This window comes from Panthera pardus, unplaced genomic scaffold (genome assembly GCF_024362965.1).
Source record: "Panthera pardus isolate Hobbes unplaced genomic scaffold, ASM2436296v1 HiC_scaffold_24, whole genome shotgun sequence".
NCBI lineage: Eukaryota > Metazoa > Chordata > Mammalia > Carnivora > Felidae > Panthera > Panthera pardus.
Window position 1 is genome coordinate 128395410 of NW_026526810.1, and position 26997 is coordinate 128422406.

At 41.8% G+C, this 26997-nt stretch overlaps 1 protein-coding gene and 1 pseudogene across 22 annotated transcripts in view; one reads left to right on the forward strand and one right to left on the reverse strand.

Annotated features, from left to right (window-relative positions):
• The window catches only part of UNC79 (unc-79 homolog, NALCN channel complex subunit), a 266834-nt gene that overhangs the window by 180869 nt on the left and 58968 nt on the right, over nucleotides 1–26997 (forward strand). For 20 of the 22 annotated variants that reach the window (XM_019462133.2, XM_019462137.2, XM_053889744.1 and 17 more), the window contains 6 exons: nucleotides 1395–1502; nucleotides 4798–4914; nucleotides 7708–7791; nucleotides 12390–12492; nucleotides 14744–14884; nucleotides 17723–17761. In XM_019462133.2, the coding sequence (XP_019317678.2) occupies nucleotides 1395–1502; nucleotides 4798–4914; nucleotides 7708–7791; nucleotides 12390–12492; nucleotides 14744–14884; nucleotides 17723–17761 (592 nt within the window). The remainder of the gene's footprint in view (nucleotides 1–1394; nucleotides 1503–4797; nucleotides 4915–7707; nucleotides 7792–12389; nucleotides 12493–14743; nucleotides 14885–17722; nucleotides 17762–26997) is intronic. The other 2 variants (XM_053889738.1, XM_053889749.1) reach the window with 1 other exon arrangement.
• Nucleotides 10599–11454, reverse strand: LOC128773057 (60S ribosomal protein L6-like; annotated as a pseudogene).

Genomic DNA, 26997 nt, shown 5'->3' on the forward strand with positions numbered 1-26997 from the left:
ATACCTAAGAGAAAAGTAATAACCTAATCTCTAATATCTTAGTGACTAAGGTAATTTAAAACAGGTAGTCATTTTGTGCATAGTTACTCAAGAGGGTGCAGGAAACACTGTAACAGTTATACTTATTTTTTTTAATCAAGAAATTACTAATCTGGCAATCATATCTATTCAGAAAGACCTCTGAGAGTCAAAAAGCGGATGTTCTAGCATCAGTGCTTGAAAACTTTCCTCCCAGGATCTCACCCAGGATCAATTTTACTTTCATTCCCTGCAAGTTTAGTGATCATCTAATAATAGACTCGCATCTGCATACCTCAGATGTACAAATGGATGAGTGTGTGGTGACTTACCCTGGACAAGAGAAAAACTGACAATATAAAAAGAATGGGACTGAATCACCGTGAAGCTTGAGAACGTGAAGCCATGTAGGAGGGGCGCCCCCAGGTGATAGCATGGAACATTCATGGAAGCCTATAGGGTAACGCCAGGCTGCTCACTCTTCAGTATATAGTGTTGCTTTAAGGTGGCAGAGACGTTTGTAAAGAATTTTAGGGGGTTTGCTATGATCAACTATCAAGTTTTAAAGGATCATCTTTACCTGGAATAATGTGGAACAGCTTGTTTCCCATTACTGATAGATTGAGAAGACAATAGTATACGCAGAAGATGTTTCCTCTTAGATACGTTTGTCAAACAGAAGGAGCACATGATACGGTCTGTTTCTTGCGCAACGAATAAAATAGAAAACCTGAGTTAATACTGTTTATTCCAAGTTAGATACAATCTCTGCTCTGCAATACTTACAGCTTAGCAAAGGTTATAGACAAGTATATAGAGAATTCCATTATAGTGTGTTAAGTTTGGGGAAGGTTAAGGACAGGGTGTTCAGGGATTACGTAAGAGGATCACATGACCCATATTTTGGCTTGTATTTTTTGGGGGGAAGGGGGTATCTTGAAGATCTTCTGGAGGAAGAATTGTCTGTATAATTGAGATGTAGTTAGTGAGTAGGATACTGCCAGGACAAAGTGGAATGGTGGAATGAACTGTAACCGTCTTTAGGTAGTGGATGAAAAGAAATTCAGTGCTGGAAAGGCTAAGTAACCTGCTTGAGGATATGCGGGAGGGGCATGCTTGGAGCTTTAACTCTGTAATTGCTCTGTTGTTAACCTCTGGGAGGCATATCCACAGATGCAGAGGGTAATGTGGAAGCAACTCTCCGGGGAATTTTGAAACCAGTGTGTATATAAAATTCTGTTAAAGTAATTAACGGGGCCAGAACATACAGAATGATTCGAATGGGTGTATTAAGCAAGAGGGAAAAGATATGGAAAAGGTTCTTGACCTTGCTTTTACTCAATATCCTGAGCTTTAAATAATGTTTCTGTTTGTAGATCCCTCTACTAAAGGACTTTCAACTTTGGAAATGCCACGAGAATCCTCATCTGCCCCAACATTAGAAGCAGGGGTGCCAGAAACAAGTAGCCATTCCTCAATATCAAGTAAGATTCCCTTTGGTGATCGCTTCACCTATACATTGATTTTGGAGCAATAACTACTGCATTGTTTTCAATTTTCACACTCCTGGTATTGGCGGGTTTTTTTTTTTATACATGTTGTGTTAGCTTCCTGGGTGACAGACACTCTGCTGTAAGATCTCAGAGATCCTGAGGCATGGGCTCAGTTTCGTCAATATCTCAAGTGTTCGCTAAATCACTACGGTTACTGATTGGCCAAGAATCCTAATTTGTTACGGATTAATCACCGAATTTCATAACTAAATAAAATAAGAATTGTGTGTGACTAGCCTAAACCTAAGGCACGGAACTAGTTTTGGGATAAACGAAAAGCACTGTTTGTGACAGAATTTTACATTGAACACCTGTGTTCAATTTGAATCACTTCCATCACTGACACAATGTTATCTAAATTATCATAAAATAAATGTAGCAGATATACCATGATCCCGGTGTCATGATTGGATCTAGCCCTTTTGGATCTGAAAATACAAATGGCATGAAATTCTACAGGATCTGTAGGAGGCAACTGTTTTGAAACTGCCTTCTGTGGTCAGGTCCTAGATCTGGTCCTTGAAGAGCATGAGTTCCGTTGAGGTGACAGTAAAGTGTCCACCTGGCTCAGTGGGGCCAGTGAAGGGACTCTAGCATGGGAGGCTCTCAGCAGGAATCAGAGATACAGAGGTGCACTTCCTGCCAGCCCTCATGCCACGCGCTGGCCTATTTTGTGTTCCATGTGAACGCTGCCTGAGGAGCTGGTTAATTTTTCTCTGACTGTCTTTTAAATGAGGATGATCCTGAAAACCAAATAAAGATCCTAACTTAAGTGCTGGACTGGTAGTATGGAACAGCCTCATCATCTTCATTATTCATCCATTCATGCATTCGTTCATTCACTAACTATGTATTGTCTGCCAGGTGCCGGGCCCTGTGCTTGCGACTGAGGGTCAAAGGTGAATAAATAAGAGACACCCCTTGTTCAAGGATTTTATAGTCATAGTAGTAATAATAGCCACCATTTATTTGGTACTTTTGGCTGGGCGCTGTGCCAAATGGTTACACACATTGTTATCTTAATCCTTACATCAGCCTCGCATGGCAGGTGTTATTGACCCCATTTTATAGACCAGGAAACAGAGGCTACAGAGGCTAAGTGACTCACCTAAAGTCAGGTGGCTACTAAGTGATAGAGACAGGGATTGATGCTAGGTCTGTTTGATTTGCAAGTCCGTGCTCTTTTTTGGTATAACCCACTGCCTTAGAATAACTCAAATTCACTTATAATAGAGATTATAGAAATTCTAAGAAGGTGTTTTCAAGTGACAGTTACTTGCCCTTTTGGTAGCAGGGAAGGACAGCTGGTTCTGAATGTAATTGCTCTTTTGTCATGAAAGTCTGTTGATAACATAATAAAACGCCCACTTTTAAGCCCACATACTAAAATCATGCAAGTGTATTCTCCTTCCTCCTAATTTACATGAGTCATCTAAAAAAAAAAAAAAGAAGATAGCAAATTCTAATTAGAATTCCAAGTTGGGTATAAATTGGGATAGGGTGGCTAAGTCAGCTTGACTTGAGTGCTAGTTAAATGTGTCGTAAAATAAGTGTATCCACTGTCTCATGATCCTAATGTCATGACTGAATCTGGCTTCTTTGGAGTTAGCATAGTGCCTCATTACGCTTGCACCTTCCTCCTCCTCTCCATTAAAAGCATGTATTAGATGGCTCTTGCTGGTGTGTTCTTGGAGGCATCATGCCAGGCACCCCACACACGGAGCTAAACGTTAAGGGTTTTTACTCTCAGGGAATTCTGCTGTCTTTACGAACAACTGAGAATTGGAGAAATTATGAAATCACTAGAGGTTTCAAGTCCTCTTTTGAGCATGCTAATTTTTAAATTGGTTAAGCCTTCTAGAAGATTTCTGCTTTTGTATTTTACCTGAAGCTGCACCATTTCCAGTGAGTCATAACATTGTAAATTCCGCCAGTCAACAAGAATCAGAGATTTCCCATGTTGGTGAATTTAGCTGACATGGATTCCAAGACACAAGAATTCCCATCACACCCCTCTCTCTGGATCAGTTTGCTAGATGATCCTTCTGTAGCTAACCATGCCATGACTACCATGAATCAAACAGCATGCTAATTACATTCAAAATGTTATAATTGATTTCACATCTCACCAAGTTGCCGTCTTGGTATGGTGATTGTGAAGCCTGGGTATAACATTTAAAGCTTTCCAGGGGCCATCCACTCATCCCGGTTTCTACCATCCCCTTCTAGGGCCTGCAGTTCAGAACTTCGGTTTCTGAAATTGTCCTCATAAGAGAGTGAATAACCACATGCTCTCAAATGTCCAGGAGTTTGGGATCATGTAGAAAAGGCACACCACTGATTCTCTGCTTTTCTCACTGGGCTGGTGGCAGAGACCGATGGGGACACTGACAGAGGAATAGGAGGGTAGGAGGCAAGTTGCTTTTTCACTCAACAGTCTACTGGCAGAAGTGTTTTTTCATTGTTTTTCTGGTTTGGAAATGCTCATAACTTGACATTTCTTTGGTGGGGCATTTGTCAATGCTTAAATCGCAGGATAAAAATATTACCATTATTTTCTAAAACAAAGATGTGTACTGGAATACACCTGTGGAATGTGATTCGATTCACATTTCCGAAACAGTAGGCAGAGGCTCACCCAGAGATTGAAACAGCATTGACTTTGGAGTCAGCATGTTTTGATTTTATGACCACCCCATTTGCTACTCGGTTCCCAAGTAACATAATTTCATTTGCTTCAATTTCCCTCTCTAAAAATTGGGGTTGATATGTGTCATTTTAGTCCAAAACATACATGTATACACATATATATGGGCACCTTACGGGGATATAATGGAGCCTTAAACTATGGACGCACAAGCTCCATTTTAAAAGAAGTTAAGCTTTAAATTCAAAGTAGTATTATATGCCTTAAATCCTTTCTGGAACAAGGCAGAGTGTACAAATGAAAAAGTAAATGAAAGTAACCACATTGTTGCAACTGTAGGTATTCTACAGACTACAGATAAAAGCTCATAGGCACTGTTTCTTTTTTTACTGAGGGAAGAAAGGCACCGGGAATAGCAATGTGCCTTAGTTTTTGCCTAGGACAAGAGCATACAATTTGCTGAACAATTACAAGTCGCCAATAAAGATTCAATTAAGATTCTATATGGATTTGTAGAGCCTTTGTGTGCTGTGGAAATTTATGCCCCCTAGTAATGATGTCCTAATTTCCTCCATATAGCTCAGTATAGGCAGATGAAAAGGGGATCCCTGGGAGCTCTAACAATGAGCCAGTTAATGAAGCGACAGCTGGAGCATCAGTCTAGCGCCCCCCATAACATCAGCAACTGGGACACTGGTGGGTCAAGCCTTTTCTTCTTGTTTTACCTCTCAGATCAGCTAATGCCACTTTCTGTGTGTCCCCTCTGCTCTCTCGTGTTAAGGATTAGATGTTTCTCTTGTGTTTTGTGGTTCAAATAATTTTTTTCTTTTAAACCTACGGTAATGAATAAGTCCATTTAAACTTTCCCAGTGCTCTAGAGCCACCTGTCTGTCCGTTTAGGCTGGTCCAACTCTTTCTCTTCTAAGACCCGGATTCCAGATATTAGGTTACCTATCTGGGGGTTAAACAACGTAAATGCCTATAGAAGGGAGTGGAATTATGATTTTATAATGCGGATTAACAAACAGAAACACCAGTTTACCAATATTCTCTATGTTGTAAAGTACCCCAAATAAGGGAATATTAGCACTAATACTGATACTAACAACATAGCTTAGCGATGTCATGATCCGCCGGTAGGTTTGGGAATATGAGCTCTGTACTTCAGTCGGCAGGGCCACCAGGTTGGACACCCTCATGCTTATATAGTGGCATTGCATCTAACCTCAATTTTAAAGTAAGAATTGGCTGCCATGACATGTCTATTTTAAACATGATCAGTCTGCATTTTCTAAACTTTGTTACCACGTTCCGAGCACGTACAACTTGCAAGCCTGCTCTTTTGAGTGCCTGCCTTTCGTGTTTCTCTTTTCTAATCACAGGGGCCATTTGAGTTACAAGATGACATATGTGAAAGCACTTTGCAACGTGCATGCACTATGAAAGTGATACAGTTTATTACAGTGGTATGCTCTGGGGACCAACACCTGTACCAGACTATTTTCGTGTCTTGGTTTAGGACTTTCTGGCCATAGTTATATGAGATTATTATTTCAATATCCTTCCTTATGGCCGGGAATTATGTCTACAAAACCAAAATAGTGACATACTGTCATTTTTTCAAAACTATAATCATCACATACATTTTATCTTATCTCCCCCACCCCCATCCATTGTTTTTTTCCAAAAAGGAGAGCTAGATAAATTAGGCCCCCACACCATACCCAAGCCTACATTTAACCAATAGTTTCAACTCTCCTGGCCTTTATAAGAGTTCTTAACATTTTAAAGGTTTCTTGTTTTATCTTCTTTTTGGTGGTAAGTGGTAGTGAAAAATGTAATGGCCCAAAGCCAACAGGCAAGAGAGACAAGGAGAAAGATAGGATAACCAGCCTTGACAGCTGACTGGGTCTAGGTGGGGTCTTTCTGTCCACACCAGAGAGGACTGTGTTTCTCTCTTTATTTATTTACTTTGAGAGTGAGGTGGGGGTGGTGGAGGGGCAGAGAGAGGGAGAGAGAGAGGGAGAGAGAGAGAGGGAATCCCACAGTGCAGAGCCCAATGTGGGGCTTGAACTCACGAACCATGAGATCATGACCTGAGCCAAAATCTAGACTCAGACGCTTAACTGACTGAGCCTCCCAGGTGCCCCTCTGTTTCTCCCTCTACTGAGATGAAACTATGTGATTAACTGAGAATGGAAGCATTTGTTTGGTTAGTTCTCTGATAATTTAATGCCTCCCCCACCCCCCACTTTTGGTAGGTTGAGCTGGGGCTCTGAAGATTATTTTACCATGCTTCTGTTTTCTGTAGCAAGTACCTCAGTCTAAGCTAACCATTCCAGATTCAGACTACAACTGCAACCTAGTTTGATTGACTTAGTGGAGTTATAAAAAGGCAAAAAGATCTCAATGTCAAACCCAAATTTTAATTTTAGAAAATCTACATGATGCCAAATAACCCACTTAACTGAATGTTTCCCATTCAGCCAAACTTCAGCCTTCACAGTTCACATCACTCTGGCTTCTCACTTAATACTCACCATTGACATGCTGCCTGAATTTCTTTCACCCGTTTTCCTGGGCTTGTTCTCCATTCTCCAAGTTGGTTCTCTAGCCACCAAGTCCCACTGGAGCGTCATCTCAATGCGCCTGTTTTTATTAGTGCCACAAAAAGTTTTCCCCGCATCTAAGACCACGGGAGAATCGATGAATGTAGAGTTCGGTATTAGGTGGTGTGCCACTTTATACTACACGTGTCGACTCAGTGACTCACTGGTCCCCAGAGGAACAAGTCTAATCACGTAGACACTGCGAAAGGCAGTCTAAAACCTGGGTCATGATCGATTCACCTCAGCATGCACCTGCTTGCTCGTTGAATACCTGCCTCTTCTCCATCCGTGCACATCCGATGGTTGCTTCTTTGTCTCATCTTTCATAGGAAACAAGTGTTCCGGAAGCACCACTCCTCCATTTCTTCCCCTGTTCCCTTCTTCCTGTTCCCCAGCCCTCAGTGAAACATCTGCCATGTCCTTGCTACCAGTTCCACATGTTTTCTGTATGACTTTTCTGGCCATTGCCTCAAATGATCACTTATATATTTACTGAGTTGCATAATACATTTATTTCATGGCTGTGACATTAGCCTTTCAGTTGTTTTTTTTTTTTTTTTTCATTTCATATCAAGAGATGATAGTATCTGAGCTTTCTTGGTGAGGAGGTAGAAAATCTGCACTTTTTGGGGGGCAGTTTTAGATGCTCTCCTGCTTTTAATTGCACTTCATATACCTGAATGAAAGGTTTGGAGTGAAAGCCCAGACAACCCTCCCCTAACATCTAGGATGTTTCCTGTAAATATCAATAATCAACAATAACAATGACCAAAAAAAAAAAAAAAAAAACGGCCCCAAGAAATTATTTGTTAAATTCTCTGTGTTGTGAGTCGTGATAAATTGACCACACTGAAGACTGAAATGTTCTATTTATCCACAGAACAGATACAGCCCGGGAAACGCCAATGCAATGTGCCGATGTGCCTAAACCCTGACCTGGAGGGACAACCATTGAGAATGAGAGGTTAGTTGAGCTGTGGAATCTCAGACTGGATGAGCTGGAAGACACTGTGTATGTCAATCACCCGGTCCCCTAGCGGGGGCTGAAAGCTCTTCTTCAGCAGCTCCAGGGAGTGGATCCACCCTTTGCTAAAATACCTCCAGGGGCTGGGAATGCATGGTACCTCATCTTTGACCATTATCGACAGAAAGTTCTTCCTTAGGGTGACTTTCTAACCGTTGGGGCCACACAAAACAAGTCTAGTCTCTCACATAATTTTTCAGACATTTGAAAAGAGCCATGCATTGCGTATTCCCTCAATCTTCTCTAGACCACTGTCCCTGGGTCTTTTGGTATTCTTCTTAATACATGTCAGGTGTCTGTATTGTTGTGTAACTTCTCTGAACATGGTCTAGCTTATCTGTGTTCATTCTAGAATGCTGAGATCAGATGGCTTCTCGGCCTTTTGGGTAAGATCAAGTGTAGAATGCTGAGATCAGAGATGAATAGCTTCTTTGAAATCTGAAATTGGAAATTGCACCAAATACACACTGGGCTTTATGCTGCTCATAGGAGGAAGCTGAAGATAAATCTGTGCCAAGATCATCAGAATATGTATTTTCAAAATTCTTCTCATGGCTAGTTAATCATTACTTTCATTCTTTTTCAATTCATAAAGCAAGGTTCACCATCATTTGTAAAAAAAAAAAAACAAAAACAAAAACAAATAAACAAATGAACTATGACCACATCTCTTAGCTAGCTCCTTAAATCAAGCAGACTTATTATTTAGGACCATATCACTCAGAACCATACCATTCTTCTAATTTTCCTTAGGAATGAGGAGACATTTATCTTTGGCATTTGCTAATATTCATTGGGCAATGAGTAGCAGTTTTAGCCCCTGTATGCGGTGAGACCCTTCTCACTTACGGGCCTAGGAAAAGCTTTTATGAACAGAAGTCAGGATGGTCAAACAACTCTGGTGCTTATCCACAGTCCAGTGACCAAGTTAGTAGCAGCAAAAACGGAATGAGGCCATGGGAACAAAGACAGAAAGTGAGTCTCTTTCACAGTAAACTGAAGAAGTCCATTGATGTAGCTAAGGGACTGATGGGTACATGTGTGCTTTGAGACAAACCAACACCTTTATAATATCCCCTATCTCTAAGATTCCCAAAGGGGCTTTGGTCAAAATCTCCAGCTTTGGGTTTGGTCTTTGGAGGAAGTCTTCTCTTTATTCAAGTCTCTGAGAACCTTCTAGTTCTGTTCCCAGTTCCATATAGAGTGCACTTTGGGTATTCAGTAAGGGAACCATAGTGGTACTATCCAGAAGTATTGCCCACAACTGGGGGATAATGGGATTGCCTTTAATATTACAGACTTAGTTGTAACTCAGCTCTAACAAAAAGTAGCTGAGGTCTTATAGCTTCCCTTTATGATTCCCACCTTCTTTTTATACATTAGTCTGCTCCCATATTATTAGCAATATTCAGAAATCCATTGATTCAGCTAATGTTGCCTTATGGGAGCCAGCACCCAATATCTTTTATAGATGACTGCCATAAATATTGCATGACATATTTTGTGTTGTCACATGAATAAGCAACTTCACAATGCTATTGTCAAAAACACTAAAAATGCTATTGTCTTGGCATTTGTGTTGGGTAATAATTGGCTTGAAACCACCCACATGACTTTGATTCCATCCCTTTTCTTGATTTGAATTGTGATTTCTATTTGATAGTAATTGGTAATAATCTTCTGAAAGCCTCCACTCAAGAGGTTTTTTTTTTCCTTTCTTTTTTTTTTTATTATGAAATTTATTGTCAAGTTGGTTTCCATACAACACCCAGTGCTCATCCCAACAGGTGCCCTCCTCAATACCCATCACCCACCCACCCCTCCCTCCCACCCCCCATAAACCCTCAGTTTGTTCTCAGTTTTTAGGAGTCTCTTATGTTTTGGCTCCCTCCCTCTCTAACCATTTTGTTTTCTTCCCCTCCCCCATGGTCTTTTGTTCAATTTCTCATTCCTAGTAAAACTGTGTATATATCACCATCTTGTGGGCTGAATTTTTCTACTTTTAGCACAGGCATTTTGGCATCTGGTAGGCATGGCTGTCAATGTCTAAGAAATGTGGAATATTGGACTTCAACCTTCTGTGTTTTGGTTACTTGAAGTGACTTTGTGCTGTTTACCTTAGTGTTTAATGATCAATCATGCCACCTTTTATCTTGGCCCAGTTCTTGCCTTTTCTATTTTCCATCAGTTTATAGTTATGCTACAATCATAAATACCGTTGCTTCAACTCAAAGCACCATCGTGATGAGAACAACTGGAGATCCTTTTTAATGATACACTTGGATACAGGTAGGAATGAATGTTACTCAGAAATAGCTGTTAAATATCATAGTAAAATTAGATGCCCATGAGGGACATTTGGAAGTGACATAAAGATGCTTTTAGATACTTTCCTTTGCTGTTTGGGTCTACAGGGCCTCCTGCTTCTCATAAACACACTTTGTAGCCTTTGATCAGGTAAGGGAGTCTGTACAGTGTGGAAGCATCTTGATTCTTCAGAGGCTTCAATGCCCTTTTTCTTTTTCTCCCTCATATTGAAATACATTGCCTACTTCACTAGGTCTCTAAAATTTTTACGTTATTTCTTTTCAAAACCAGTTCCCTGAAACATTATTTTTCTCCTATTTATGGGAAGATCATACAATTTTGTTTTGTTTTTCAGCACTGAATTACCAATTCTTGATGAGAAACCGTTTATTTATTTTTGTAAATGGATCAGTTATTTAATTAGGTTCTTTGTAAGAAATTTAGAACACCGATTTGTGAGGATAAACTCCATTTGTGAAAGAAAACACAGAAACACAGACTGGAGGTAGCCCTAAAACTGAGGAACAGCTTTGGTTTTTGGCAGAATTTGCGAGTCCGCAGCTTTCTGGGTCAACCTTGCGCTGCCCTATAACCTTGTATTTCTCTTCCTCCGTGTCGAAGATCTCCCCTTCCTGGTGTTGGGTTTATGCAGCTTCTTCTTGAAGTAAGCTTCAATGAAACGTTTTGGAATTTTCACACTGCTGATACCAATTTTGGTGGAGGTGGTGATGACAAATTTCTGGTATGTTCCATGCAGAGGAACTTTGATGGAGGTCCAGAGGTCCAGTCACAAATACCAAGTCACTGCTCAGTTGCTTCAGGAAAACCACCCTCTTCCTCTATGGTGTCCACTGAGGATGATCAAGAAGGTCTCAGGAGTGATTCTAGCTCACAGTTTCCTCATGTACTGACTGAAAGGGGTTTTGCTGTGGCTCGGCAGCTTTTGAGGCACATCTTCAGTAGGATAATACCTAGGCATTTGGTGAAGTTTAACCACTCGGGTACCACTATTCTTGTCACCACTGACTGGTTTTGTAACAACAGCAAGAGCCTTCTCATTCTTTTTCTTTTCAACCCTAGACTTAGTTGCTGAATACTTCCTTTTGTATGTGGTATTTCTGGAATACATAGCTGATCAGGAATATCTTCCAACTCCTCTGACTAGGACAGGGCTTCCCCTTCTTTGGCGTTTTAGTCTTGCCACCTAGCCCTTCTTAACCTTGCCACCAGCATCAGCCTCCTTGCTTCAGGTTTCTTCTTCTTAGTATCTGGCTTCTCAGCTTTTGCATCCGCCATCTTACGGACGGGAAAGAAGAGAAATAGATTCTTTAATGACCCTTGAGATTTTCTGCATTCTTTGCTGTCTGAAAAACTCTTGAGTCCCAGTTATCAGTCTGCAGAACGTGACGTTATCCTGGATTGTTCCTTTGAGATTCTTCTTGGAGTGCCTCGTTTCCACTGTTCCTGGAGAATCAGTCCAGCCCTGGTGGTTTCCTTAATAGAGAATGGTCAGCTGGCTCTTTAGATGCACTTATCACTAGAGCATGTTGCCAAGATTCCTGCCTTAGATTTCTTTGAAGGCATCAAAACCCAAAGTTTTAAACTCCGGTATTTATTAGCTGAAGTCACTGGATGATTCCTTCAAAACACTTGATATTTCACTCATAAATATTTCAGTTTGAAAAATGAAGTCTTTTGCTTCAGGGCTTATGATACTAATTTCCAAAGTAGAAAGCTGTTCTGATATTTGATAGCTCAAACACCTCCCCTTACTTAAGTAGAGTTCTGGGATCTTATTCTCTTCTCAAATTGGCAGCATTTTAGGGTTGGTACACATTTGTAATTCGGGAAATGTAGGATCATAAGGACATCTTCCCTTTATGCCTAGAAAATAAGGGCTGTAACTCATTTGAGGGTGCCCTTGAATAGATTTCCCCCTTTTTCCACTTTCGTCTTCGTCCCCTGTTGGTACACCTGAGCTCTTTCTGATGTCCTCCAAGTCAGAAGGCAAAGGGAGAGCTAGGAGTCTAGCTCTTGAAATCCTACAAACAGAAACAAATCGCAGTCTTTCTTGAATTCATTTTACCTTTGAGGGTTTACCACAATGCAGTGTTGCTGATCATGTCACATCCCGTGTGATCTTGGGAAGATTTCTAAGAGGAGGATGGGGCTTTTCCCGGCCCCCAGAAACAGACCTTTATTCACCAGGTGTCTCATTGCTGCCCACCCAGGTGCCACGAAATCCAGCCTGCTGTCAGCGCCCAGCATCGTCAGTATGTTTGTGCCGGCACCCGAAGAATTCACGGACGAGCAGCCGACGGTGATGACAGACAAGTAAGCTCACACAGTCATTCCGCTCCCCGTGTTTACAGAGTCTGATAGTTCGCTCACCATGGTTGTGAGGAAGCACCAGAGGAGTCATGCAGTGCTTTACGTCATAACGTGTTCTTCAACTGACCATAGCCACAAGTGTTCATATGCACTTGTTGTTTCAGAAACGTAGTCTCATTGCACGGACAGCATCTGTTTCTGCCAGGGCACGTTCCTTTTCAGTCTGGACAAAAATGCAAATAATATCCACTTACTGATTATTAGAAGGTTCAGATTGTTAGGATCGGACTCAGTTTGAGACTTGATTCTTATTCCCATCCTGCCAGCAGCATCCTTTCTCTGAATCCCAAACTAGTAAGGTCACCTCTCGGTTTGTCGGCCTTCAATATCCCCAGATCTCTTCTGGGATAAGGTGCAAATGCCTTTGATCATAATAAAGGCCCTTTAGATTGTGAAGGTACGGCCTTACCACTCCTGACCGGGAGCTCTTTCCCCAGCCCCCTCCCCTTCTCCAGAGCATGCCTGATGTGTTCTCCCGTCTGTGATTACATAGGTGCCCTTCTCTCTGGACTTTCTGTGCCTGGTGAACAACTATTCATGCCTCAGGACCCAGCTAAAGGCAAAGTGTCCCTGACTGCACAAGGCAGAATTCATCGTACCATTGTCCTAATCTCCATAGTATTTACTACATCTCTCTATTCTACTGCTTACCACATTGTATTTTGATTATTTAGTTGCTTATACACATGGGTTCTTTAATTGAGTAGGAGTCCCTTAGGGGCCTGGGACTCTTTCTTCTGTATTTTATACTCTAAGCTCCCTATACCTTGCCTGGCACACAGGTGCCTGTTCAGTGAGTATGGTAAAGAATAAGACTTGCAGGATTCCAAGTTTGGTGGCATGTCGGGTAGGTTGGGATAAAGGGAGGAAGAGTGTGTGTTGTCAGGGGCCGGCGTGAAGATCCGTGCAGCTGGCCACAGCCAGCGGTCATTACTGAAGAAGTGAAGGTGTCCACCGTGAAGAGCTGCCTTGGGATGTCCACGTGGGGAGCACCTTGCTGCGAGAGGAGGGCTCTTCTTGGCTCCTCCTTCGGTACAATGTCCCCATTTGTGTACTCCTCCATGTCCCAATCTTTGTGTGCACTCCGTTTCTCTTCTTTCTCAGTTCCAAGTGTGAATCCTCTATTTTTAAAAAGGTCCGTTTGCCAGGGACTTCATGATTTAATTTTTTTTTTTTTTTTACGTTTATTTATTTTTGAGAGACAGAGTGAGACAGAGCGCGGGTGGAGGAGGGGCAGAGAGAGAAGGAGATACAGAATCTGAAGCAGACCCCAGGCTCTGAGCTGTCAGCACAGAGCCCGACTCAGGGCTCGAACTCACAAACTGTGGGATCATGACCTGAGCCGAAGTTGGACACTTAACTGACTGAGCCACCCAGGTGCCTCCAGGGACTTCATATATATAGTTTGCATTTAGGAAGTTCCTAAATAAGTTTGTGCTAGTGATTGTGCTCTAGTTCACTCGCTCTTCCCAGGAGGCTTTCGCCTTCACTTTGTAAAGCTGACTAGCTGTGGCTGAATAGAAGGGCTGTGGCTTTGGTTGAGATGAACTAAATTGAACCTACATTAGACACTACAAAGAGCAATAAGTTGGAAGGCACGTAGGAGCAGGGCCATTGTGTTTTTACACACTACACTGAGTAGGCGTGGGGAGCTCGTAAGGCTGATCTAAGTGAGTGGTAGAGAAGAGACTATGATCCAGACTCCCCAGGTTTTCTAGAGTGTTCTCTTGGCTTAACCCCCCTATCTTGCCTCCACAAATGGGACATTTTTCAAGCTGACAGCTTAGGAAAGCTTCCATTTGTGCCTAAGGCATTTTTCTTTTCAACAAATGAAAAAAATATCTAGTCACTGACTATCTCTAGCAATAACTTTACATGCACGAAATTCCTCAACCAGAAGCTCCAAACTGTTATTCTGATTGGCACTCACTGTGGGCCAGATGCTTGTGAGTTGAATCTTTTCAGTGATTTAAAGAACCTTCCTGATTTCCGCCGTGTGTGCTGTTTCTGTGTCTACGGTGAGGGTGGCATTGGAGTCTACTATTGATTATGAGAGTGGGACTGCATTAAATAGCAGACTTTCAGGGACTTTGGGGACTTCTCCAAGACTCACCAGAAATGGCTGTATATACTTTGTTATATCTTGGAAACATTGCCGGCTTTCGTGGACAGCGTTCCTCTGTTTTCTTTGCAGATGCCATGACTGTGGGGCCATTCTTGAAGAATATGACGAGGAAACCCTTGGGCTGGCCATTGTGGTCCTTTCCACGTTCATTCACCTAAGCCCAGACTTGGCAGCCCCGTTGTTGCTGGATATAATGCAGTCTGTGGGAAGGTGAACATCACTTGTGTTTTCAGTGGGGGAAGGGGCCTTATACAGTCTACAGCTTGAAATAAAAACAATCAGTTCAGAAACAAAACATTCAGTAACCTTATAGGTGTTTGATATTTGTGGGATCAATGCAGACTAATTTTAAAAACTGAATGGACCAAACTTTTGATTGAATGCCCTAGCTGTGTTGGTCATGAGTCACAATGTCACTGTGTCAGAATAAAGCGAGAGGAAACTGCACTAAGAAAAGTCTAATATTTGTTGCCCTCAATGACTGCATAGGCTGGTGTGCAGAATAGTACTCAGAATTGTGCACAGTTCATGGTTAAACAGTTTACAAGTTTGAGATATTCTTATTAGATATTCTTTAGATATTATTATTTGTAAGATTTAGATATTATTATCTTTCTTTACCTATTTTAAGATGAGTTCTCAAGGCACTTTGAAATCTTGGAGCATTGTCACATGAGGGGAAGTTGGGAGTGTAGTTTCACACTTCTGACTCAGAAAAGGGAAGGATGCACATATTTTGGGCTGAAAGCCCCACTGAAGGGAGATTAAACTTAATCTACTTTGAGAATGTTCATGTTAAGAAAACTCCACTTAGTGGATAGGACTTTTGAAGAAAAGTGACGTGCTTCATGGATATAAGTGAAGTTCACATTCAGTAACAAATTGTAGTCCTAGCATGCACAGCTTATCGGAGAGGACCGGATTAAATTCTGCACGAATGTATTAAGTTTCCGGTGTGTGCTGGCACAAAGCCAGGTGCTTCAGGCTGTGGGCATTAGACCCAGCCCTTGCCCTGAAGCCCTTTATGGCTTAGTTGTTGAAGAGCTCAGTGATGTACGGAATAACTGAGGAGCCATACAAGATAGGATGTGATTAAGAGCTGTAACGAGTGGTGCACGTAGTAAGTGCTATAGAAGTTCAGGCTGGAAAGAATTTCTTAGGGAAGGTCTCTATGGAGGAGGTAGGGAAAAACCAGGATTCTGCCAATTCCTGGTATTCGAGGCAGGGAAAGAACATAAATTGTAATGGAGCTAAAAGTTGGTCTTTTTTTTTCTTTTTAAGAAGAAATGCTGATTTCAAATGAAAGACAAACAGGAAAGCATTAAAAAACCCCTCAACCCTTAACATTCCTTCCCCAGATTTTTCCGTAGTGTCCTTAGGAAGTGTATATCCTTAGGAGATGGTAAAACTATTGTGCCTCTGATACCTAGAAATAGCCAGTGTGCAGTGATGAACAGTGGGTGATAGATAGATAAGAAAAGATGAGTTAATCTCATTTACGTCCTTGATTTTAACCTAATCATAGCAATTATGGAACAAATGTACCAGCTGTGGAATTGAGAGTTTTTATTTATGCAAGGTCATGGTTCTTACCATCAGTACTTTTCAGATGTAGGTCAGATAGCATTATTGGTCTGATCTGTTATCATCTCCTTGAAATAGCTGGTCTAAGTTGTAATTGATATATAGAGGGGTTTTATTTCATTTTTGTTTAACATAAATGAGAATAAACCATGTTCAAGCATTGCCAGCTGCTGGATGTAAAGATGTGAGCTTTGAAGGTAAGTGAAGGAAAAACAGTAGCAGATATATTTTTACCTGCTTGCATATACATATATTTAAATCTCTACCTCCTTTGGGTAGACTAGCAGGAGACAGGGTAGGGGGGAGGAGCACTTAAAGCAGCTGCCACAGTCCTTAGCAACCTAAGCCTGATCTCCAAACCTACCAGGAAATGGATTCAGTCGTCACCTGATTCAGGGCTTCCTTGCATGCCTTAATTCCAGATGAGGTAATGTGGATTTACGAACACTTAGTTTATTTGTGTTAGTCCCACAGGAACTATTCCCAGGGTGTTCTAAGAGTATGTAAGCTCAGCATTTATCACCCAAGGCTGTCTGTGATTCTGTAGCTGGCTCTCTACTTAGTTCCCCCTTAAAATTTACCCACCCCCCTTTTTTTAGATATAGCCATCAAGATTGCATTTGCTGCACCCTTAATGACTGTTTATTTGATTTGCCAGCGCTTATTGATTCGTTGTAGTGTCATTAAGGAAAGCAACGGGGAGCGGTGTCTTGTGTTAGTGGTTGCTAGACCCTCCTCTCCAGATGCATTCTTGCCTGGGCGCTCTCTTGTGGTCTTAAATACATCAACTCTTTAGCATCTCCTCATTTGTTTCTTCAATGTCTTACTGATGAAGACACGTTTTTCTAAACCCACCAATTTAGTGGGCTTAGACATTCTCTTTCTTACTATGCATATAGAAGATCTCCATGTGTATGAACCATATAATGACAAAAAATTACGTTACATATTGATTACTTAGTACATTTCTCTTCTCAATATGTCATTTAGTTGATTAATGACAGATTAGTTGACAGAGACCCCTATTGCCTGTTTTACTCTCTTAGAGAGGCTTTTATAGTTTGTGGTTAGTTTGTGGTTACGTTTCAGAGGTGGAACACAAAGAAATGAATTTTGAGTTAATATGTAAAGAGACAGACTGGGTCAAATGCTGTCCTGATTATCTGTCTAACCTGGCTGTAAAGGCCAATTTGTAGATTGGCCGGGTGATATATTAAACCAAATTTAACTCTGTGCATCTCCGTGGAAACATCTGATTTGGTGCAGAAAGCAGGTCTCAGGAACTGGGCTAAGCTGAACCCGGGAGACTGACCACCACGTGGCTCTGTCCATAAGCAGGGGAATTGCCAACAGTTTTTCTTGTCTCCCCATCTGAACTGGGGCCACAATGGGTCCTACTGCAGTACTCATACATTTCGCCATGAAAACTTAAGATATTCATGTAACTCTGTTTGCTTTTCCTAGATTGGCATCCAGCACTACTTTTTCCAATCAAGCAGAAAGGTAAGGTGCCAAAGTGAGCCCAAATCTCACGTTCTTTTTGTCCCCTGTGCATGTTCATCCTGTTTCTAAAACACCAGAGGGTGTACCACAGAGGGAATATTGTTAGGTTCACTGCAGCCCCAGAGAGCATTCATTCATTTTCTGTGCATGCCTTTATTCATTCATTCGTTCATTCACCCACTCATGCATTCACCCATTTAATTTTATTATTTATTTATTTTTTCATGCATGCACTCATTTTAGTCAACAGTACTTATTTTAGGTCCACTCTGTAGCAGGCACTGTGCCAGGTACTTAGGTTGCAACTCAGGGCAAAAGTGACATGATTCCTTTCCTTGTGGGGCCTACAGTCTGCCTGGGAGGTGAACAAGAAGAAAATATTTGCGCAGATGTATGATTGTAAACAGTGCTTAGTGCTATGAACAAAAAGTATGGGGAGACCATATAACATTCAGTTATTCAGTAAATACTTATGGAGTGACCACTAGGAACTGAGGGCACCAGTTAACTAAACAGCGAAGCCTGGTTCTCCTGGAACTTCTGCTCCAGTTGAGGAGGCAGACAATAAGCAAATTAACAAACAAGAAAACTGATCATGTAACTTAGTATCATTCAGTGCTAAATGCTATGAAAAATAATCAGTTAAGTCTAGGAGATAGAGAACAACCAGAGGTGGTATTTTGGATGTAGTAACAGTCAAGAACAGCCTCTTTAAGGAAGTGGTATTCAAACAAAACCTGAAAAAGGGGGAGAGTGATCCAGGTGGCAACTTATAGAATGTTCCAGACAGAGGAAACAGCAAATGCAAAAGTGTAAGTCAGGAAAGTGCCCAGGATATTTGGGGAACAAGACTAAGGCAGGCTGGATCAGAGTGAGTGGGGAGAAGGGGTAGGAGAGGAGATGGACGAGGTGACGGTGAGGCTGGCCGGGTAGGACCCAGGAGGTCATTGTAAGGAGTTAGGACTTTAACTGGGAGAAACAGGGAGTGGGGAGGGGGGGGAGGCGGGGCGCGGGTGCGACATGACTTAACTTGTGTTTTGAAAAGATCACTCCAGCTTCTGTGTTGAAAATAGGTCATGCATGGGGCGCCTTGGTGGCTTGGTCGGTTGAGCGTCCGACTTCGGCTCAGGTCATGATCTCACGGTCCGTGAGTTCGAGCCCCGCGTCAGGCTCTGGGCTGACAGCTCAGAGCCTGGAGCCTGTTTCAGATTCTGTGTCTCCCTCTCTCTCTGCCCCTCCCGTGTTCATGCTCTGTCTCTTTCTGTCTCAAAAATAAATAAACGTTAAAAAAAAAAAATAGGTAATGCAGGAAAGCGGGTCAGGGGTGGAAACAGAGGAGCCAGTGTGGAGCCCATTTCAGTGGTGCAGGTGCAAGCTAATAAAGTGAGAAGAGGTCCCATTAAGGATATATTCAGGAAATGTTCTTCAAGTCAAGCCAACAGAATTCACTGATAGACTGGATTTTGGGTGTGAGAGAAAGAGAGAAGGCAAGAATGACTCCTAGGTTCTGGTCCAAACAGTTGGGTAGATGTCTGTGCCGTTTACTGAGATGGGAGATGGATGGGTGTATATGAGGCAGAGCTGAGGTAGTCTAGGTAATGGGAGGAAGGGAGGAGAGACAGGCTTCCCTTAAGGAGCGATGTTTAAACTAAGATCTGATTGTTTCCTTTGCAGTGCAGAAGCTTTTTATCTTCATGAGGTCCCAATAGTTCATTTTTGCTTTTAATTCCCTTGCCTTTGGGGATGTGTCGAGTAAGAGATTGCTACGGCTGAGGTCAGAGAGGTCTTTTCCTGCTTTCTCCTCCAGGGTTTTGATGGTTTCCTGTCTCACATTCAGGTCCTTTATCCATTTTGAGTTTATTTTTCTGAATGGTGTAAGAAAGTGGTCTAGTTTCATTCTTCTGCTTGTTGCTGCCCAGTTCTCCCAGCACCATTTGTTAAAGAGACTGTCTTTTTTCCATTGGATATTCTTTCCTGCTTTGTCAAAGATTAGTTGGCCATACTTTTTGTGGGTCCAATTCTAGAGTCTATTCCATTGGTCTGTGTCTGTTTTTGTGCCAATACCATGCTGTCTTGATGGTTACAGTTTTGTAGTAGAGGCTAAAGTCTGGGATTGTGATGCCTCCTGCTTTGGTCTTCTGCAATATTACTTTGGCTGTTCAGGGTCTTTTGTGGTTCCATACAAATTTTAGGATTGCTTGTTCTAGCTTCGAGAAGAATGCTGGTGCAATTTTGATTTGGATTGCATTGAATGTGTAGATTGCTTTGGGTAGTATTGACATTTTAACAAAGATGGCGGCGTAAGAGGACACTGGGCTCACCGCGTGTCCTGCTGATCACTTAGATTCCACCTACACCTGCCTAAATAACCCAGAAAACCGCCAGAAGACTAGCAGGACGGATTCTCCAGAACCAAGTGCAGAGGAGAGGCCCACGGAAGAGGGTAGGAAGGATGAGAGGTGGTGCGCGCTGCACGGACTGGCGGGAGGGAGCCGGGGCGGAGGGGCAGCCTGCTGGCCAAGCAGAGCCCCCGAGTCTGGCTGGCAAAAGCGGAGGGGACGGACGGACTGTGTTCCGACAGCAAGCGCGACTTAGCGTCTGGGAGGTCATAAGTTAACAGCTCTGCTCAGAAAGCAGGAAGGCTGGAGGACAAAGGGAGGGAGAGTTGCTGAGCCCCCGGACTACAGAGCTCAGTCTGGCGGGGAACAAAGGCGCTCCCCAGCGCCATCTCCCCCGCCCATCCCCCAGCCAAAATCCCAAAGGGAACCAGTTCCTGCCAGGGAACTTGCTTGCTCCGCGCAAATACCCAACGCGGTGCTTCTGCGGAGCCACCCCTCTGGCAGCGGGTCTGACTCCCTCCCGCTGCCACAGGGCCCCTCCTGAAGTGGATCACCTAAGGAGAAGCGAGCTAAGCCTGCCCCTCCTGCCCCCGTGCACCTTGCCTACCCACCCCAGCTAATATGCCAGATCCCCAGCACCACAAGCCTGGCAGTGTGCAAGTAGCCCAGACGGGCCACGCCACCCCACAGTGAATCCCGCCCCTAGGAAAGGGGAAGAGAAGGCACACACCAGTCTGACTGTGGCCCCAGGGGTGGGCTGGGGGCAGACATCAGGTCGGACTGCGGCCCCGCCCACCAACTCCAGTTATACACCACAGCACAGGGGAAGTGCCCTGCATGTACGCACCACTCCAGGGACTATCCAAAATGACCAAACGGAAGAATTCCCCTCAGAAGAATCTCCAGGAAATAACAACAGCCAATGAACTGATCAAAAAGGATTTAAATAATATAACAGAAAGTGAATTTAGAATAATAGTCATAAAATTAATCGCTGGGCTTGAAAACAGTATAGAGGACAGCAGAGAATCTCTTGCTACAGAGATCAAGGGACTAAGGAACAGTCAGGAGGAGCTGAAAAACGCTTTAAACGAAATGCAAAACAAAATGGAAACGACGACGGCTTGGATTGAAGAGGCAGAGGAGAGAATAGGTGAACTAGAAGATAAAGTTATGGAAAAAGAGGAAGCTGAGAGAAAGAGATAAAAAAATCCAGGAGTATGAGGGGAAAATTAGAGAACTAAGTGATACACTAAAAAGAAATAATATACGCATAATTGGTATCCCAGAGGAGGAAGAGAGAGGGAAAGGTGCTGAAGGGGTATTTGAAGAAATAATAGCTGAGAACTTCCCTGAACTGGGGAAGGAAAAAGGCATTGAAATCCAAGAGGCACAGAGAACTCCCTTCAGATGTAACTTGAATCGATCTTCTGCACGACATTTTAACAATATTTGATCAACAAAACTAAAAGGCAATGAACGGAATGGGAAAAGATATTTGCAAATGACATATCAGACAAAGGGCTAGTATCCAAAATCTATAAAGAACTCACCAAACTCCACACCCAAAAAACAAATAATCCAGTAAAGAGATGGGCAGAAAACATGAGTAGACACTTCTCTAAAGAAGACATCCAGATGGCCAACAGGCGCATGAAAAGATGCTCAATATCACTCCTCATCAGGGAAATACAAATCAAAACCACACTCAGATATCACCTCACGCCAGTCAGAGTGGCCAAAATGAAGAAATCAGGAGACTATAGACGCTGGTGAGGATGTGGAGACACGGGAACCTTCTCGCACTGTTGGTGGGAATGCAAACTGGTGCAGCCGCTCTGGAAAACAGTGTGGAGGTTCCTCAAAAAATTAAAAATAGATCTACCCTATGACCCAGCAATAGCACTGCTAGCAATTCACCCAAGGGATCCAGGAGTACTGATGCATAGGGGCACTTGTACCCCAATGTTTATAGTGGCACTTTCAACAATAGCCAAATTATGGAAAGAGCCTAAATGTCCATCAACTGGTGAATGGATAAAGAAATTGTGGCTTATATACACAATGGAATACTACGTGGCAATGAGAAAGAATGAAATATGGCCCTTTGTAGCAACGTGGATAGAACTGGAGAGTGTAATGCTAAGTGAAATAAGTCATACAGGGAAAGACAGATACCATATGTGTTCACTCTTGTGTGGATCCTGAGAAACTTAACAGAAGACCGTGGGGGAGGAGAAGGGGGAAAAAAAAAAGTTAGGGAGAGAGCCAAACCATAAGAGACTCCAGAATAAACTGAGGGTTGATGGGGGGTGGGGGATGGGCATTGAGGAGGGCACCTGTTGGGAGGAGCACTGGGTGTTGTATGGAAACCAATTGGCAATAAATTTTATATTAAAAAAAATAAACTAAGATGTGAAAGAAATGAGTTGCGTTTAACCATGCAAATCGCTATGGAAAAAGCATGTGCACAGGTCTGAAGGTGGTGAAGAACAGATTGTGTAGGGAGAGTCACAGAAAGTCCAGTGTGGCTAGAGCACAGACATGTGAGCTCTTGCTGAGATTGGCTTGCCAGTGTATACGGGCTTATAAACCATATTAAATATCTTGGGCTTCCTACTAGCCGCAGTGGGAAGCTGCTGAAAGATTTTTATGCAGCAGGGGATGTGTGTGTGAAAGGCTACTTTGGCTGCAGTGGGGAGGAAGAACCAGAGGAGAGCAAGAGTGGGTACTGTGTGTGACTCTGGACACACTTAATCTCTCTGCTTTAGTTTTCTCATCTATAAAAGAGGGATACCAGTGCATAGCCTTGTTAGGTCACAGGGGTATGTGCTGTGAGGTCCCAGTGAAAGAGGATATGTGTTAGCATAACTGTACCGACCCCTACAACCATAAGACGGTGCTGTTGTTACTGTACTTCTGTAACTCTTGGTTTTAGGAATATTTGCTCCTCTTTTTTATGCTCCTTTATAGATTTTTTAAAACTTTTCCCCCCTAACATTTTCTTGTAAAAACTTAAATATACTGCAAAGTTGGAAGAACTTAATAGTGAACACTCATATATACCTGTCACCTAGATTCTACAATGAACATTTTACCCACTTTATCATATATCCAACCATCCCTCTCTCCTTCTACCCACCCATCATCAATCCATTTTATTTTTGGATGCATTTCAAAGTCAATTTCAGATATTAGCATACTTCCCCCATATATCCTTCAGCAAAGTTATCACTGACTGAAGTTTGACTTTAAGATTTTTTTCCTTAGGGGCGCCTGGGTGGCTCAATCAGTTAAGCAATCGACTTCAACTCAGGTCATGCTCTCATGGTTTGTGGGTTCAAGCCCCGCGTCAGGCTCTGTGCTGACAGCTCAGAGCCTGGAGCCTGTTTCAGATTCTGTGTCTCCCTCTCTCTCTGACCCTCCCCGTTCATGCTCTGTCTCTCCCTGTCTCAAAAATAAATAAACGTTAAAAAAAAATTAAGATTTTTTTCCTTTGATGCAAAATTTACCTACTAGAGAGTATGCATATCTTACGTGTACATTTCACTGATTTTTGAAAATACATACCCCTGCATAACCTAAATCTCTGTCAAGATATAGAACATTACCATCACCCCCAGAAAGTCCCCTCATGCATCTTCCCAATTCCCACCCACATAAGCAAATACTAGCCTTACTTTTTTTTTCCACCATAGAGCTTTATATAAATGGAATCATACAGCTTGTGCTTCTTTGTGTCTGAGCTTTTTTACTTAGCATAACGTTTTTGAGATTCATCCATGTTGTTGCCTGTATCAGTAGTTTGTTTCTTTTTTTTACAGCTAAGTACTATCCCATACTTTATTTATTTATTCTCCTGTTGATGGACATTTGCATTGTTTCCAGTTTGGGGCTATTATAAATAAAGCTGTTGTGGCCATTATACAAGTCTCTTTGGAAACAAATGTTTTTATTTCTCTTAGATAAATACCCAGGAATGGAATTGTGGGGTTCCTGGATGGGTGTATGTTTTATTTTATAAGATACTAGCAGATCGTGTCTTTAAAGTGGTTGTGCCATTTTGGTATTCCCACCAGGATTGTATGAGACTTCTGGTTGTTTGACATCCTTACCAAAATTTGGTGGTGTTAGTCTTTTTAATCTTAACCATTCTGGTGGGTATCTTATTATACTTTAAATTTGCATTTCTCTGGTGACTAATGCTGTTGAGTATATTATCAAGTGCTCTTCAAGACCCTCTGTAAGTCTTCTTTTGTGAAGTGTCTGTTGGAATCTTTTGTACATGTTCAACTGGGTTGAGTTGTAGGACCTTTTTATATATCCTAAATACCAGTCCTTTATTAAATATGCCCTGAGAATATTTTCACCCACTCTGGTGCTTACTTGTTCCTTTTGTTAATATATTTTTTGGTGAGATGTTTTTAATTCAGGTGAAGACTACTGTGTTAAAATTTTTAAACAATTTATGACTATTTCTTCCTGTTGTCTTTGCCTGTCCTCAAATCAAGAAGATATTCTCCAGTATTTTCCTTTAAAAGTTTTATGGTGTAAGCATTTATATTTAGCATTTATATGATCAGTCTCAAATTAATTAAAATTTTTTTTAAATATTTATTTATTTTTGAGAGACAGAGAGAGACAGAGCACAAGTGGGGGAGGGGCAGAGAGAGAAGGAGATAGAATCCAAAGCAGGCTCCAGGCTCCAAGCTGTCAGCACAGAGCCCGACGTAGGGCTCGAACTCATGAACCGTGAGATCATGACCTGAGCCGAAGTCAGACGTTTAACCGACTGAGCCACCCAAGCGCCCCTCAGATTAATTTTTATGTATGGTGTGAGGGTAGGGGTTGAAGTTCCTTTTTATCCATGTAGAAACCTAAATATTTTAGCACCATTAAAAGAAATGACTTTCTCTTTCCCCACTGGATCACTTTGGTGTTGGTTGAAATCAAACAGCCACATTAGGGTTGATCTACTTCCAGACTCTATCCTGTTCCGTTTATCTGTATGTTGACTCTTAAGCTGGCATCAAACTGTCTTGATTACTATAGCTATACGATAGGTCTTGAAGTCTGATAGTATGAATCTTCCAACTTGGCTCATTTTTTTCAAGAAGATTGATTTGGATGTTATAAATTTATCAAATTTCCATATGCATTTTAGAGTAAGCTTCTCAATTTGGGGGAGAAAAGCCTGTGGGGATTGTACTGAAACTATAAATCAATTTGGGGATAACTGCACAAAAATACTGAGTCTTTCAATTCATGAATATGGTGTATATTCTCATTTTATTCAGTCTTTTTTGTTTGTCTCAGCAGTGTTTGGTGGTTTTCAGCGTAGAGGTTTTGCACATCTTTTGTTAAATTTATTCCCAAGAATTTTGAGTGTTTTAAAGCCAACATAAATGGAATTTTTAAAAATTTTCCAACTTTTTTGCTGCTGGTGTATAAATATGCAATTGAATTTTTATGTTAACATTGTAATGTAATAATCTGGGTTCACTTACTAGTTGTAGTCATTGCTTTTTAAGATTTCATAGAATCTAAAAGCATTTGTATATAAAAAAAAGTCACGTCTGCAAATAGTGACAATTTCACTTCTCTCTGATTTTCATGCCTTTTATTTTCTTATTGTCCTGTTGTAATGATTAGGATCTCCAGTAATAATAATAAAGGTGTTAGTGAGTTTCCTTGCCTTGTTCCTGCTCTACCAGAAAAACCTTTGGTATCTCACCATTAATTATGCTTGCTGTAGGTGTTCATAAATGCTCTTCACCAGACTGATGATGTTTGCTTTTATTTCTAATTTGCTGAGAGTTTTTATCATGGATGGATGTTAAATTTGTCAGATGCATTTTCTGTATCTGTTGAAATAACTGTATGGCTTTTGCCCTTTATTCTTTATTTTTATTTATTTTTTTCAATTATATCTTATTTCATTCATTCATTCATTCATTCTCAAGTTGGTTAACATACAGTATAGTCTTGGCTTCAGGAGTAGAACCCGGTGATTCATCACTTACATATAATACCCAGTGCTCATCACAACAAGTGCCCTCCTTAATGCCCATCACCCATTTAACCCACCCCCCAAACCCCCTACCCTCATCAATCCTCAGTTTGTTCTCTGTATTTAAGAGTGTCTTATGGTTTGCCTCCCTCTATGTTTTCATCTTATTTTTCCTTCCCTTCTCCTATGTTTATCTGTTAAGTTTCTCAGATTCTACATATGAGCGAAATCATATCTGTCTTTCTCTGACTGGCTTATTTTGCTTAGCATAACCTTTCAGTTCCATCCGTGTTGTTGCAAATGGCAAGATTTCATTCTTTTTCATTGCTGAATAGTATTCCTGTGTGTGTGTGTGTGTGTGTGTGTGTGTGTGTGTGTGTGTGTGTGTGTGTGTGTTCTCTTGATCCATTCATCAGTTGATGGACATTTGGGCTCTTTCCATAATTTGGCTGTTGTTGATAGCGCTGCTATAAACACTGGGATGCATGTGTCCCTTCGAATCAGCATTTTTGTATCCTCTGGATATATTCCTAAAAGTCCAATTGTTGTGTCATAGGGTAGTTCTATTTTTAATTTTTTGAGGAAACTCCACACTGTTTTCCAGAGTGACTGCACCAGTTTGCATTCCTGCCAATAGTGTAACAGGGTTCCCCTTTCTCCACCGCCTCACCAACATCTGTTGTTAACTGAGTTGTTGATTTTAGCCATTCTGACTGGTGTGAGATGGTAACTCATTTATTTATTTGTTTGTTTGTTTATAGAGAGCACATATGTGCAAGCAGGGGAAGGACAGAGAGACAGGGAGAGAGAGAATCCTATGGAGTCTCCATGCCTACTACAGAGCCTGGCACAGGACTCGATCTCATGACCCTGGGATCATGACCTGA